Here is a 17093-nt window from a genome sequence, read left to right as displayed (position 1 = left end):
AAGGTCAGGAGTTGGAGACCAGCCTAGCCAACATGGTGAAACCCTGTCTCTACTAAAAATAAAAAAAATTAGCCGGGTGTGGTGGTGCGCCCCTGTAATCCCAGCTACTCAGGAGGCTGAGGCAGAAGAATCGCTTGAACCCAGGCGGCAGAGGTTGCAGTGAGCTGAAATCACAGCATCGCACTCCAGCCTAGGTGACATAGTGAGACACTGTCCCCCACACCAAATAAATAAATAAATAAAACAGGAGTTCAAACTCTCTAACTCTCTCGACTTTAGAGAACTTTGTTTAGTGTGTCTGGGATAAATGAGAGCTTCCCGCCGCCCCCCCTCCTTTTGAAACGGAGTCTCACTCTATCTCCCAGGCTGGAGTGCAGTGGTGTGATCTCAGCTCACTTCAACGTCTTCCTCCTGGGTTCAAATGATTCTCCTTCATCAGCTTCTTTAGCAGCTGGGATTACAGGTGTATACCACCATGCCCAACTAATTTTAGTACTTTTAATAGAGACAAGGTTTCACCGTGTTGGCCAGGCTGGTCTGGAACACCTGACCTCAAGTGACCTGCCCTCCTTGGCCCCCCAAAGTGCTGGGATTACAGGTGTGAGCCACCGTGTCATTACGGCATTAGTTACCTCTTGACATACTATAGTAATTAATGCCATAAGGAAATTTACACTGATATGAGGGTGATGGTATATTAAATTTGTGCTTTTAGGTAGTCTTGGGAAGGCCTCTTTGAGGTGGTGTTTGAGTAAAGATCTGCATGATGCAAGATAGCATCAGTGCAGATAACCAGGGGACATTTCGTTTGTCTGTTATATAATAGACAAAAACAGCTAGATAGATTTTCATATTTGGATGGAATTCGAGTTGGGCTGACTTAAAATGTAGGCTCTATAAGGAGTGATGAAGATGTCTGTGTGACGACCATTCAGGAGATATCTGGCATCTATATTAAACAGAAAACAGTAATTTCAAATATGAGCTCTAAATAGAAATTCACAGGGGCACACGTTCCAAACTGTAGGATTATTATATTGATTAGTAGCTGAGTTGCTTCTCACATTGGCACCTTTGTGCAGCAGTAGCAATTGATTTTTTTTTTTTTTTGAGATGGAGTCTGGCTCTGTTGCTCAGGCTGGAGTGCAGTAGTGTGATCTCGGCTCACTACAGCCTCCGCCTCCCGGGTTCAAGCGATTCTTCTGCTTCAGCCTCCCGAGTAGCTGGGACTACAGGCGCACACCACCATGCCTGGCTAATTTTTGTGTTTTTAGTAGAGACAGGGTTTCACCTTGGCCAGGCTGGTCTCGAACTCATGACCTCAAGTGATCCGCCCACCTCAGCTTCCCAAAGTGCTGGGATTATGGGCATGAGCCATCTCACCCGGCGCCATTGATTTACAGATGGTTAAGGGTTCTCTTGCCCAACATCAGCTGGGGAAGTTAGTCTTCAAATTTTACTTAACTATAGCAGTTTAGCCAGGTTGCACACCTGTAGTCCTAGCTACTTGGGAGACTGAGGTGAGAAGATTGCTTGAGACCAGGAGTTCCAGATTAGCCTGGGCAACACAGTGAGACCCTGTCTCTTAAAAAAAAAAATTATATATATATGTGTGTGTGTGTGTGTGTGTGTGTATATACATATACATATACACACACACAGAGAGAGAGAGAGAGAGAGAGAGAGGGCACGCACAGGTGTGCCAGGTCAGCATCCTAAAGGAATAATATAACTTATGTGTCCCAAGATGTTGAGAGATTTAACTATGATAAATCGAACAATGTGTATGAAGAAACCCCACAGCAAGTATCTTACAGGGAGTAGTAGGTCTTTAGAGATTGAGCCGTCTCCATGATAAATTTTTTGTGGTGATTATATTTTCAAAACAAATGATGTTAGATACTGAAGATTATAGCAAAATAAGAGTGGTCTGATGACACTTTTGGTTAATGTGAATGAAGAGAGTCATAACTTGGAACTCTTAATTCCAGTAATTTTGTATCTTTTGGAGAACCTCTTCTCTGCTTAAGTAGATGTTGGTTCTCTTGCCTGAAACAACGCTGTCCCTGCATTGTGTTTTATGTTGTGTTTTATCATGTGTTACCCTTTCTTCGTGGTGCAGTCACTGAACTTTCCCAAACTTGTTTTGCAGTGAGTTCTGCTTTATAGGAATACTCATTTTGGCTTTTAATACTATAGTGTTACTAACATTTTTTCTCTTATTAAATGATTTCATTTTTGGTTAATTATATCAAAAGCTTTGTGAGAACCTTACATTAATTTTGTACCTTTTTAAAAAATTTTAAAAATTCTTGTGGGTACATAGTAGGTGTATATATTTTTGGGTTACAGGAGATGTTCTGATACAGGCTTGTATCTTCTTTATTGACTTTGAATGATCTTTGCATATAGTACATTTTAATAGGCTGTTTTAAGCGTTGAAGTCTGATGAGATCTCAGTGGAAATGGAGTTTTACAGTGTATTGTCAGTTTGAAAAGATAATGTATTTCTTGTAACATTTTTGCAAGTTTTTTAGGGTTGTATACTATTTCTTAAAGTATTAGAATTGGTAACTAATTAAAAAAATTTCTTTCCTTTGAAATTTTCAATTTTGCCATCCTGGGCAACATGGCAAAACCCTGTCTCTACAAAAAAATACAGAAATTAGCCGGGCATGGTGTCACACACCTGTAGTCTCAGCTACTTGGGAGGCTGAGGGGGGAGGATTGCTTGAGCCTGGGAGGCAGAGGTTGCAGTGAGTCAAGATCGCGCCATTGCACTCCAGCCTGGGTTACAGAGTGAGACCCTGTCTCAAAAAAAAAAAAAAGGGAAATTTTCAATTTTAAAAGTGACATGCCTTATAGGATGTTAGATAGACTAAGGAAAAAGTAAGTACGTATAATTTCGTTACCTGGAGATGGGCATTGTTAACACTTTGGCATTTCTTTTTACTTTCTTCTATTATTATTTTTTTTTTGGAGACAGAGTCTCGCTCCGTTGCCCAGGCTGGAGTGCAGCGGTGCAGTCTCAGCTCACTGCAACCTCTGCCTTCTGGGTTCAAGCGATTCTCCTGCCTCAGCCTTCCGAGCAGCTGGGACTACAGGTTCATGCCGCCATGCCCGGCTAATTTTTTGTATTTTAGTAGAGACAAAATACAGGGGTTTCACCGTGTTAGTCAGGCTGCTCTCAAACTCCTGAGCTCAGGCAATCCGCCCGCCTTGGCCTCCCAAAGTGCTGGGATTACAGGCATGAGCCACCGTGCCTGGCCTCTTCTATTGCTTAATATATTTTTATAGAATTTGGATCATAGTGATGTGTTATGAACTACCCCCTCCTTAGTTAATAGCATAGTTAATAGGCTGTTGCCCCATGTGTATGTGTTTATTCTTTTTTTTTTTTTTTTGAGACAGAGTCTCACTCTGTCACCCAGGCTAGAGTGCAATGGCGCGATCTCGGCTCACTGCAACCTCCACCTCCCGGGTTCCAGTGATTCTCCTGCCTCAGCCTCCCGAGTAGCTGGGATTACAGGTGCCTGCCACCATGCCCGGTTATTTTTGTATTTTTAGTAGAGACGGGGTTTCACCAGGTTGGCCAGGCTGGTCTCGAACTCCTGACCTCAAGTGATCCACCCGCCTCGGCCTCTTGAAGTGCTGGGATTACAGGTGTGAAGGCATTGCGCTTGGGCGTGTTTATTCTTTTACAATATCATTGAAAAATTTTTATTTTTTATAGACTATAAAGTATAATTGCCTATTTTTTGTGTACTTGTAATACAGGTACACACATGCATAGATTGATGTAACCCACCATCACAGTCAGGATACAGACCAGTTTCAACATCTGAAAAAATTCCCTGTGGTATCACTTTGTAGTCACATCTTCCCTATACCACTAGTCTTTTGGGACCACTGATCTGTTCTCTATACTATGGAGTTTTGTGTTTTCTACATTGTTATTGAAATGTAATCATTCAGTATGTAACCTGTTGATACTAGCTGCTTGCACTTAGCATGATGCCCTTGAGATTCTCTCAAGTTTTTGCATGTATTAATAGTTCATTCCTTTTTTATTACTGGATAGTATTCCATTGTATTGATGTGTCATTATTTGTTTTGCCAGTCACTCTTTGAAATATGTTTGGGGCTGGGTGTGATGGCTTATTACTTCTGTAATCCCAGCACTTAGGGAGGCCTAGGTGGGCACATCACTTGAGACCAGGTTGGGCAACATGGCAAAACCTTGTATCTACAAAAAATACTAAAAATTAGCCAGACATCATGGTGTGCACCTGTAGTCCCAGCTACTTGGGAGGCGAAGGTGGGAGGATTACCTGAGCCCTGGAGGTCAAAGCTGTGGTGAGCAGTGATTTCGCCACTATATTCCAGCCTGAGTGACATAGTGAGACCTTGTCTCAAAAAAAAAAGACAAAGAAAAAGAAAAAAAACATTTGGGTGTTTTCAGTGTTTGATGATTATAAATAAAGCGACTATAAACTTCTGAGTACAGATTTTTGTGTGAACATAAGCTTTTATGTCTCCAGGGTAAATACACAGAAGTGGGATTACAGGGCCATTTGGTAAGTATGTGTTTAACTTTGTAAGAAACTGTCAAACCGGTGTGGCTGTACCATTTGTATTTCCTTTAGAAATGTATGAGAACTCCAGTTGTTCTGCATCTTTGCCAGAACTTCATACTATCTTTATGTTGTTAAGATATCTATACTGCCCCAATTTGCAGACTCATTGCAATTCCTATCAAAATCCCAATAACTTTTTTCTATTTCTGCAAAAAAAAAAAAAAAAAAAATCTGTTCTAAAATTCATATAGAATCTCAAGGGACCCTAAATATTTCAGTGTAATCTTGACAAAGAACATAGTTGGAAGATTAACACTTGATTTCAAAATTTAGTACGAAGCTACAGTAATCAAAATAGTAAAGTACCAGCATAAAGATGGACATATAGACTGATGGAATATAGAGCCCAGAAATAAACTATTGCATATATGGTCAAATGATTTTCAGCAAGGAGGCCAAGACCATTCATTGGGGGAAATGACAATCTTTTCAACAAATGATGCTGGGAAGACTGGATACTTACATGCAAAAAGTATAAAGTTGGACTTTAACACCATATACAAAATACAACAACAGAGAATAAGTGTTGGTGAGGATGTGGAGAAATTGGCACTCTTGTGCACTGCTGGTGGGAATATAAAATGGTGCAGCCATTATGGGAAATGGTGGAGTTTCCTCAGAAAATTAAGGAAAAAATAGAATTACCATATGATCGCTGTTCTGTTTCTGGGTGTGTACCTCAAAGAATTGAAAGCAGAGAATCAAGGAGATATTTGTACACCAGTGTTCATAGCAGCACTATTTGAAATAGCCAAAAGGCAGAAGCATCCTAAGTGTCTGTCCATTGATAGTTGAATGGATAAAAGGAAGGAAATTCTGACATAGGCTCTAATGTGGAGGAACCTTCAGGACATTATGCTAAGGGAAATAAGCCAGTCGCAAAAGGAAAAATACTATATGATTCCTTCCATTCGTGTGAGATACTTAGAGTAGTCAAATTCATGAAGACAGAAAGTAGCAAAGTGGTTGCCAGGCTTTGGGGAGAGGGGATAAAAGTCAGTTACTGTTTAAAGGGTACAGAGTTTCCCTTTATCCTGATGGATAAACAACAGCATGAATATACTTAATACCACTCAACTGTACACTTAAATGGTAAAATGGTAAATTTTATGTTTATTTTACCACAATTTAAAAAACTACATAATTGAAAAAATCCAGTGACCATGTTTATATAGTCATATCTCTTGACTCTATTTTGTTCCATTGAGCTATATGTCTGTCCTTTGCCAGTACCACACTTTCTTGCGGTACTGCCTTTTCAAATACATTTCAGTCAGTTTATTTATATGGCGCAATCATAGCTCACTGTAGCCTTGAACTCCTGGGCTCAAGTGATCCTCCCACCTCAGTGTCCGAGTAGCTAGAACTACAGGTGTGTGCCACTATGCCTGGCTAAATTTTTTAAATTTTTAAGATAGATACGGGGTCTGTCTCAGGCTGGTTTCAAACTCCTGGCTCAAGCGATCCTTCCGTGTAGGCCTCCCGAAGTGTTGTATTACGGGTGTGAGCCACCATGCTGACCCCACCTGGGATTTTGATTGAAATTCCGTTAAATCTGTAGATCCATTTGGGGAGTGTTGACGTTTTTACCAGATTGACTTGTTCAGTCCATGAACATGGTATTTATTTAGGCTTTTGATTTGTGTAATCAGCCTTTTATACTTTTAAGCATACATATACACCTTTTGTGTATATGTATGTCTAAGTATGTTTTAGAGCTATTGTAAACTGGTATTTTAAAAAATAAATTTCGGTTTTAGATTAATCAGTGCTAGTATAGAAAAGTATGATTGATTTTTATCTACATGGGTAATCGTATTTCTGTAAAAAGGGACAGTTTTATTTCTTTTTGATTTGTTTGCCTTTTATATCCTGTTTTTTTATTGCAGTGACTAGATCTTTTAGTATAGTATTGAATAGGAATGGTAAGAGCATACATCCTTGTCTTGTTCCTGATCTGTATGGGAAAGTATTCAGTCTTTTACCAATAAGTATGTTGACATGCCAGGCACAGTGGTGTGCTCCTGTAGTCCTAGCCACGCGGGAGGATTGCTTGAGCCCCAGGCGTTTGAGTTGCCCTGGACAACGTAGCGAGACCCTGTCTCTAAAAAAAAAAAAAAACCCCAAAAAACTCCAGACCTTGTGGTCTGCCCACCTCGGCCTCCCAAAGTGCTGAGATTACAGGCGTGAGCCACCATGCCGGGCCGAAAAAGCTGAATTGCTTGATATGTACCATAGACTGAGGTCTCCAGCTGTGGTTGCATGCCATTTCAGGCACAGGATTCATTTTGTAAACAGATGACATATATTTACCATATTGATAAGTGCAATATAGTGCCATAAATGTATTTTCTCTCTCTCTCTCTCTTTTTTTTTTTTTTTGCAATTCAGCTTTTTCTTGTAATCATATGACTTGTCCCTGCCTTTTGGGAACACTTCCAGCATCACTAGTGTTACCTTTTATGAGTTTCATGGTGTTGTTATTCAGGGTTTATGGTATTGCACTGAACCCGATGAAAATACATGAGATGGCTGGGTGCGGTGGCTTACGCCTGTAATCCCAGCTCTTTGGGAGGCCCAGGCGGGCAGATCGCGAGGTCAGGAGATCGAGACCATCCTGGCTAATACGGTGAAACCCCATCTTTACTAAAAATACAAAAAATTAGCCGGGTGAGGTGGCAGGCACCTGTAGTCCCAGCTACTCGGGAGGCTGAGGCAGGAGAATGGCATGAACCCGGGAGGCAGAGCTTGCAGTGAGCCGAGATCGTGCCATTGCACTCCAGCCTGGGGGACAGAGCAAGAGACTCCGTCTCAAAAAAAAAAAAAAAAAGGAAAAATACGTGAGAATCAGGAGAGATCACTTTTTACTGCGATTACCAATTAACAATTGAGAGATGAACTGCTCACCTCGATATGATTAGGGTCACATGGTGGTACTCATGACACTTGAACTCACTGCAATAGGAACAAAATTATCACAGTTTTATAATATATACTACAGTTAATTTTATGTAGTTATGATTTAATACTGTATTTTTTACATTTGTTTACATTTTTCTTGACTGGTACCATATACTATTTGTGTGCGTAAGTTTTGATAATTTTAACTTTATAGTAGATTTGTGTATATTTTATGTCAGTAAATGATCAAATAGACTAATATCTACGTATATTTTATGCATCAGTGACATACTGTTTTCTTAATTTTTTAGATATTTCTAGGCTATGTGTTTTGTCTGCATGTTTTTTAAATTGTCACAAATCTCTGAAATTTTTTTCAATATATGAATTGGAAAAAATTTATGTATGAGTGGTCTCATGCTGTTCAAACTTGTGTGGTTCAAGGGTTAGCTGGGTTTTCTTCTTATGCATACCTGTAATAAAGTTTAATTTAAAATGTAAGCATAGTGAGAGATTAACAACTAATAATAAAATAGAACAATTATAATATATTAGAAGTTATGTGAATGTGGTCTCTCTCAGAATATCTTATTGTACTATACTTAACTTTTGGACCTTTGATTGAAAATATCTTATTGTACTATACTTACCTGTTTTTGGACTTCTATTGACTGGGTAACTGAAACTGCACAAAGTGAAGGGCACTACTGTATCTAATAACTGTCCATGCTGTCTCTGTGCTTATTGAGTTTTGCAAAAAATGACATCCAGTAATTCATTTTTAAAAGTTTTGTTTTTGAACACTTTCATTTTGCACTTACAGAAAAATTGCAAGAATAGAATGTTACAAAGAACTTCCCTATATACCCTTTACCCAGCTCTACTAGTTTTAAACATTTTACTACATTTGCTTATTATTCCCTTATATATATGTGTGTGTGTGTGTGTGTATATATATACATCATATTTTTATTCCACTTGAGAGTTGGTTGCATATATCATGCTCATTTTCCCTATACTGTTGCTGTGTTTATTTCTCAGAACAATGATGTTCTTTTATAATAGCAATTTGGTTGTCAAATTTTGATAATTTCACATTGATGCTTTTATCTAATTTATGGTACATATTTGAATTTAATCCAGTTGGCCCAATAATGTTCTTTAGAGAAGTTTTTTCCAGCTTAAGATCCAATTCAGGATAATGTATTGTGTTTAGTCACTATGTGTAAAGATTTATTTTTAATAGACCATTGGCCTGAAAATCTTAAGTGTTGAATTTTTGTTCTTTTAACAGCTAAACCAGGTGGACAGGTGAAATGTCAGTATATTTCTGCTGTGGATAAAGTTATATTTGTGGATGATTATGCAGTAGGGTGTAGGAAGGACCTTAATGGAATCTTGTTGTTAGACACTGCTCTGCAAACTCCAGTTTCAAAGCAGGATGATGTGGTTCAGCTTGAATTACCCGTTACAGAGGTAAGTTGAAATAAGTATCAATGTGGTCCTCTACTTAATGTAATCTTAGACATATTAGATGTTAAATGAAATTAAGTCATCCTTTAAGGACGTTATTATATGTATTGCTATAAAAACAGAATTTACTTATTGAACACAACTTCATTTAAATATTAATACTCACCTTTTCTCTGCATAATTAATTCTTGTCGAAGTGGTATTTTTAGGTGTGAATGGTGCATCAGCACAGGTTAAACAGCTGTAACAGAGACCCAAAAAAACAATGGCTTAAACAGGATAGCTTGTTTCCAATAATAGTCCAGGGCTAAGTGTATGGCCAGCATTGCCAACCTCAACACTTGGGTTAGCTTGGGAGTTTAAGACAGCTGCTCTAGGTGTCATTATTTCCCAGTCACAGGGAAAGAGAGGGCAAGAGGCTAGAGGAGAGCACTCTGGCATCCCTCTCTTCTCTCCTTCCCTTTCCCTGTCCCTTAACCCCCAGCCCCCTCTCCTGCTTATTTGTTCTTGTTCTCTTTCTGCCTTTCACAACTCAAATACTCTCTCATATAGCCTCATATTTACCCCATGAGACAGAATTTAGTCACATGGCCAAGCTGAGAGGGAGACTGGGAAAGAGGTGGTTCTTTCTTTTTTTTTTTTTTAATATTTTAAAATGAGAGAGGAATAGACTCTGGTAAACACCAGTAATTTTTTTTTTTTGAGTCAGAGTCTTGCTCTGTCACCCAGGCTGGAGTGCAGTGGCTCGACCTTGGCTCACTGCAACCTTCATCTCCCGGGTTCAAGTGATTCTCTTGCCTCAGCCTCCCTAGTAGCTGGGATTACAGGCATGTGCCACCACACCCAGCTAATTTTTGTGTTTTTAGTAGAGATGGGTTTCACCATGTTGGCCAGACTGGTCTTGAGCTCCTGACTTCAATTGATCCGCCTGCCTCAGCCTCCCAAAGTGCTGGGATTACAGGCGCGAACCGCTGCACCCAGCCACACAACCAGTAATTTTTACTATGCATCATGTCTTTCAATAACTTGAGTTTTAAGTTTTAGCCATACATACTTTTCTGTAGTGTTAAATTTTCTTTACTTAATTTTTAAGTCTAGCCCAACTTAAATTCCTTTTGTGTGGGTTCATATCCTGCAGTTTGAAAGTACATTTTTCATAATTACTGGATTTTGCATCACCTTAAATAGAATGTAAAAGATTATGTTGTGTTCTCTAATAAAGTGAGATATTATTTCTGTGTTCATGCTGACTTGTTATGAAAGTTATCAAAAAAGTATGTCCAATAAAGTATATCCACTTAGATTTTACATTTAGTGTCATATAACAGTAGTCTATTATATGTTAATATTGAAAGCATGTTGCTGGAAGTTTGAGTTCCAAAAACAGAGAAGCTGTCTTTTTCTCATCAGAGTATTTGGGTCTGGAAGCATGTCTAAAATCTTTGGATAGAGAATTAATTAGTTCTACTTGATTCGAACAAATAGAAACTTTGAAAAACCGTTTGAAAAAATTGAACATATTTTCCTCCTAATTGAAGGAATATAAACCAGCTGATATCAGGATATATAATCAGCAGTGAAAAGACACTATCAAACTATGTTTAGGTTTAACAAACAATTAAAGAATTACAATAAAATAAATTAACTCTCAAGTCAGTGTTTTTCCTACTACAGTGAAATGCTGTTTAGCTTCTATCCCTTCCTCCACCTTGTTTGCTGTTAAATGTTTTTTTTCCTCTTTTTACTTTAATCACAGCTGTAACTGTTGTTCACATAATATTGTTTGTAGATCTTCCAGCATTCCAGGCTTCCTTTACTGCATCAGATTAGTTTGTCACTGTCTTCCCTAAAGTCTTAGGTTTGATTTGCTCAGTGTAGATATATTCTTTTCCTTATATTAACATATATCTTTATTACAGTAGTTCATTTTGAATATATGGATAACAATGCAAAGTGCTTTTTCATGTTACTTGCTGACTTAGTGTCCTCTATTATGACTTTGTGTAGCTTGAGTATTTAAAGCTCATTGGAGGACTTTAAGTTTGTCTCTTCAGATTTTTTCCTGTATTATTTTTGCTTATGGTTTCAGCTTGTCCATTTTTCTATCTTGATTTGGTTTATAATAACTACTTTGTGTTTAAACTTTACCATGTAGTACTTCTACACTGAATACATTGCTTTATCTCATTTAATTTTATAACAGCCTTTTAAATTACTGTTTAATTAAGTAGATTTGTTGAAAGGTAAGTTTAGTATAGTACCTGTCATAATCATTGCATATTAAAATATCTGAAAGAGGATCTGAATTTAATTTTTTGTTGTTCTTGCATTGAATTTTCTGTGATTTTTTTATTTTTTATTTTTTATTTAGGCACAGCAGCTCTTATCAGCGTGTTCAGAAAAGGTAGATATTTCTAGTACGGAGGGTTATGATTTGTTCATCACACAGCTCAAAGATGGTTTAAAAAATACATCTCATGAGACTGCAGCAAACCACAAAGTTGCTAAGGTAAGAAGTTAATAGATTGCCTCTTTTGGGGTTATATTACAATGGACACCTCCATTCTTTTGCTCTTTCCTTTCCTCTCCTTTTGGAAATGTTCTAATTCTAGATTTTTCTTTTAAAAAGCAGAATGTGCTTATAAGTCATCTTAAAGTTGAAACTGGCTGGGCACGGTGGCTCACACCTATAATCCCAGCTGAGGGAGGCTGAGGCGGGCAGATCGCCTGAGGTCAGGAGGTTGAGACCAGCCTGGCCAACATGGTGAAACCCCATCTCTACTAAAAATACTAAAATTAGCCAGGCGTGGTGGCAGGCACCTGTAATCCCCAGCTACTTGGAGGCTGAGGCATGAGAATCACTTGAACCCAGGAGGCAGAGGTTGCAGTTAGCTGAGATTGCAGAGATTGCGCCAATGCACTACAGCCTGGGGGAAAGAATGAGACTCTGTTGCCAAAAAAAAAAAAAAAGTTGAAACTTTGAAACTTCTTAATCGAAGCTTAACTTCAGTTTGTGGGAACTATTTTGCTTATTGTGTTTTCTAATGCTTCCTTAGATCTTTCTTAGTGCCTGACAGACCTGGAGTGGTCAAGAGGCTGATGAAAGAAGCTTCCTTGTTAGGTTGTGAGCTTGGATGCTTGGATAAGAATGGACTGTGTCTTTGGAAATTGAGCCATTTTGTGCTTTCTCTGAAATTTTTTGGCATACGGGGATGTATATGAGAGAGAATGCTTTCAATTAAATCGGGGATGTATATGAGAGAGAGTGCTTTCATTTAAATCCTTGGATATATTTTTATTAATTTCCTGCAGATTTTTCTTTTAAGACCTTTTCTAAGTTATACTGCTTATAAAACTTCCATATTATTGAAGGATATAAGGTAGAAGGTAAAAGCCATTTTCCTATAAGTAACTTGGGCATTTGCAAAGATTTTTCTCAAGTACAGTTGTAACTATACTAAAATATACTAATATTGTGTTGTGATATACCTTGCTTTTTTTCTTTTATTTTTTCTTTTGAGACTTTAGAGTTTTGCTCTCGTTTCCCAGGCTGCAGTGCAATGGCACAATCTCGGCTCACTGCAACCTCTGCCTCCCGGGTTCAAGTGATTCTCCTGCCTCAGTCTCCCGAGTAGCTGGGGTTACAGGCGTGCGCCCCCACGCCTGGCTAATTTTGTATTTTTTAGTAGAGACAGGGTTTTGCCATGTTGGTCAGGCAGGTCGCAAACTCCCGACCTCAGGTGATCTGCCTGCCTTAGCCTCCTAGAGTGCTGGGATTACAGGCGTGAGCCACTGCACCTGGCTCATTTTTTTTTTTGATTTGAGACAGAGTCTCGCTCTGTAACCTAGGCTGGAGTGCAGTGGTGTGATCTTAGCTCACTGCAACCTCCGCCTGGTGGGTTCAAGCTATTCTCCTGCCTCAGTCTCCCAAGTAGCTGGGATTATAGGCACATGCCACCATGCCCGGCTAATTTTTGTATTTTTAGTAGAAATGGGGTTTCACTGTGTTGGCCAGGCTTGTCTTCGAGCTCCTAACCTCGTGATTCGCCCATCTCGGCCTCCCAAAGTGTTGGGATTACAGGTGTGAGCCACCGTGCCTGGCCACCTTGCTTTTTTTCACTCAAGAATTTGTCTTGGATATCTTCTCATATCCTCAGAGATCATCTATGTTCTTCTTAATAGTTGCATTGAATTTTTTTTTTTGTAGATTTATCATGATTTTATTATACCTTACTCTATTGATGGGACATTTTATTTAGGAAAACAGAAACTGTTCTTTGAGTTTCAACAGAGATAGTTTATTGTAAGAAATTAACTGGTGTTTGAAAACTGAAAAAGTGAAAAGGAAATCCTGAGATAACAGAGATAACTATAGGAAGCAGTTTTCACTTAGGTCTCGAGGAACAAAGAGTAGAGATTAGGGGTTATCAGAACCTAAAACTTAGAGAATAGGCCCCGTGGATCTGGGACTAGGAACTGCTACCCAATTGGTAGCTCAGGAGCTTGGACGAGGGCCTTGCAAAACTGGGACTCAGATCTCTGAAGAGAGATGCTACTTGACTGATGGTAGTAACTCTGAGGGAGCTCTTTGAAACTGAATCTCGGAATGCTAAAACAGCCAAACCAAAACAAAATGCTGAAAACTGGAAGAATCAACTACTGCATCAGGTCCTTTGCTGAAACAGTACTGACGGCAATGGCCAGTTAATAAGAAGGAGCAAGTCTTTTTTCATCTTTCTTTCCAGTTTCCTTCTTGTGCTGTTGCTGGGAGAACCTAAAAACCAGGAAACTGGTTGAAAAGAGGAAATACAGTATGCAGAGTCCTAGCCCCAACCTGATAGAGCAGAGAATTAAAGGGTAGATTTGGAGCTCAGAGACAACAGTTTAATTAACTGCACAGTCTACCCCTTTGGCTACTCAGCATCTCCATTCACACTTTATATATTTGAATTTTCATGTAACAAAACTATTATGCTTTTTAAAAAATTTATTTTTATTTTTGGAGACGGAGTCTTGCGCTGTTGCCCAGGCTGGAGTGCAGTGGTGCGATCTTGGCTCACTGCAGCGTCCGCCTCCTGGGTTCAAGCAATTCTCCTGCCTCAGCCTCCTGAGCAGCTGGGATTACAGACGCGCGCCACCATGCCTGGCTACTTTTTGCATTTTTAATAGACATGGGGTTTCACCATGTTGGTCAGGCTGGTCTCGAACTCCTGACCTCATGATCCATCCACCTTGGCCTGCCAAAATGCTGGGGTTACAGGTGTGAGCCACCGCTCGTGGCCTAGTCCTCAGTTTATTTAATTTTTTAATTTAATTTTTTTTTCTTAGACGTAGTCTGTCTCTGTCACCTAGGCTGGAGTGCAGTGGTGTGATCTCGGCTCACTGCAACCTCCGCCTCCTGGGTTCAGGTGGTTCTCCTGCCTCAGCCTCCTGAGTAGCTGCGATTACAGGCGCGTGCCACCATGCCTGGCTAATTTTTGTGTTTTTAGTAGAGACAGGGTTTCACCATGTTGGTCAGGCTGGTCTTGAACTCCTGACCACGTGATCTGCCCACCTTGGCCTCCCAAAGTGGTGGGATTCCAGGCGTGAGCCACTGCGCCTGGCCTAGTCCTCAGTTTTTAATGGTAAAGAGGATATATTGGTCAAGAGGATGTATAATAGTCAAGAAGATATCTAATTTCTTTTTTTTCTATTACATATTCCTTATTAGCTCTGTCATCATTCAGCACCTCAACTGGTCAGGATTCTTTACGTACTGGAACAACCCATCTTCATTCCTGAAGAATCTGAATCCTCACTGGTTCTGTGTTTTTATATTATTTTATTTTTTGAGATGGAGTCTCACTTTGTCACCCAGGCCGGAGTGCAGTGATCTCAGCTCACTGCAACCTCCGCCTCCTGGGTTCAAGTCATTCTCCTGCCTCAGTCTCCCCAGTAGCTGGGACTATAGGCACGGGCTACCACACCTGGCTAATTTTTTGTATTTTAGTAGAGACGGGATTTCACCGTGTTGGCCAGGCTGGTCTCGAACTCCTGACCTCAGGTGATCCACCTGCCTTAGCCTCCCAAAGTGCTGGGATTACAGGTGTGAGCCACCAAGCCCGGCTGGTGCTGTATTTTCAGTTGTAATTGTTACTTCATCTTTACTGTTGGACTTGGAAGTACTAAGGGGGGCATCCTAGAGAATCTCCTGGGTTCTGCATAAGTTCTCCTTGTCCCTGTTACTTAGCATCAATCCAGGTTTCCCCTTGTCAGTTCCAGTCATACAAACTAGTAGAACTTCTTTGACTATTTATTCAGTGGCAAGAGGACCTCAAAGTTGCTGGGTAGCAATCTCAACACCCACTTCAATGGAAGTGTTGTTGTACTCCTGCTGGAACATTCCTCCCTTGGGAGTAAGACCTGTAGAGCTGAAAGCTTTAAAAAAAATCTGTGAATGGGTTTATTAAATATAATAGTGGGCATGCTCAGAGAAACTATATCATACATTTTTGGTTGATTGAAAGCATATGCTTCATCTTGTAAGGTAGAACTCCATAACCTTTCAGCATGTCTCTTTCAGTTAGCATTGAAAATGAGTCTTTAGTAGGCCATTGAGCTTTTCTGCCAGGCCGGCTTCATCAGGATGATACACAGTAAGACCAGTGGAAAAAGATTTTTTTTTTTTTTTTTTTGCTTTGAAATACTTTTCTTGATCAGAAGCAAAGTTTTCTACAATAGCGTGACATTCTGTCAGTCCACAGGCAATGGACTATATAATATTACAGCAGAAAACTATGGACAGAACAGGTAAATGCATACCCAGAATATATATTTGTTATGTTGAAGACAAATTGCTGCCTAGTCCATGACTAGGAATCCCATATAATCAACCTACCATCAGATAGCTGGCTGTTCCACCTGGGAAATGGCGTGATATTGGCCACCCAACTTTGGTAACTGCTGTTTGGCAGATTAGGCAATCAGCAACAGCTGTAGCCTGGTTAGTATTGGTACAGGGAAGTTTACATTTTTGGGCCTGTGCATAGCCTCCATATCGGTTGCCATGGTATTTTGCACACAGGTCCATTGAGCAAGCACTGGAGTGCCCATGGAGAGAGGCTTACTTCATGTATGTAATGTGTATAACTTCTCCCATTTCCTCTGAAATGCATGCCTTTTGGTCTGCATTGACATATTTCATACATATTTTTACCCTCTGAGAGTTCTATTCACAGACCTTGTTTTTGACCTCCTTGCTGCTAGTCTTCTAGTTCTGTTTCTTCCAAGTGCCTGACCATCTAGCTAACAAATTAGCAACTCTCTGTTAACTAGTGAGGATCTTTACTTCTAGCCAACTCTAAATCCATACAAGAACAGTCATATATACTGACTGAAGTTCTGTCTATTGAGAAGATTTACCTTCACCCCTCTCCTTGTGATTGGGGCTGTAATTCTGTAGCCATCCACTTCGGGGTAATACCAGCATATCATTGCAGAACCATCTGTAAATCAGGGCCAAGAGTATTTTCCCCTCATATTATTTCATCATAAGGAGTTCCCCATGAAGCTATTGATGTAGAACAAGGAGGAGACATTATAGTGGGAGTAGGTATTGAATTCTGAGCCACTTGTTTATTCAGTTTTTGCCTTTTGGACTTTGTCAAGACAGATCTTTTATAAAACACTTGAAGGATACTTGTTGCTTGTGCTCAATATTATGGTTGGTGTGTCAGATAACATTTGGACAGCTCTGAATTCGTTGGCATTAGTTTCGTAGATAGATATTAATCTCTATCTGGGACTAGTAAGGAACTAGGAGCTGTTTTTCAAAAGGAGAATGGTCATTTGCATGAGAGGGTGTGGCTTTGCTCCAAGACCCTAGCATTCTGCTGTGTGATTGTCCCAATGAGGTTGCCACAGGCTCCTTACAGCATCATTATTTGCTGTGGACTTCTAGTGTCAATGTCATTGAAAGTGCTCTTAAGGTAAAAGTGGCAGAGCATCTTGCAGTACAGTCTGGTCTTGTTGCAGAGTTTCTTGTTCTGCACCTTACTCAAAATTGGCAGCCTTATATATTTCTTGATACTTGGATTAGAGCAC

At 39.7% G+C, this 17093-nt stretch overlaps 1 protein-coding gene across 25 annotated transcripts in view; it reads left to right on the top strand.

Annotated features, from left to right (window-relative positions):
* Positions 1–17093, top strand: part of BIRC6 (baculoviral IAP repeat containing 6) — a 258658-nt gene that overhangs the window by 11238 nt on the left and 230327 nt on the right. For all 25 annotated transcript variants that reach the window (XR_010123126.1, XR_008500630.2, XM_054475624.2 and 22 more), the window contains exons 2-3: positions 8833–9014; positions 11383–11520. Coding sequence is in view for 22 of the 25 variants with exons in the window: in XM_054475624.2 (XP_054331599.1) it covers positions 8833–9014; positions 11383–11520 (320 nt within the window). In the remaining 3 variants the exon portion in view is untranslated. The remainder of the gene's footprint in view (positions 1–8832; positions 9015–11382; positions 11521–17093) is intronic.

Source organism: Pongo pygmaeus, chromosome 12 (assembly GCF_028885625.2).
Source record: "Pongo pygmaeus isolate AG05252 chromosome 12, NHGRI_mPonPyg2-v2.0_pri, whole genome shotgun sequence".
NCBI lineage: Eukaryota > Metazoa > Chordata > Mammalia > Primates > Hominidae > Pongo > Pongo pygmaeus.
The sequence above is the reverse complement of the archived record's forward strand: the minus strand, read 5'-3'. Positions and strand labels throughout refer to the sequence as shown.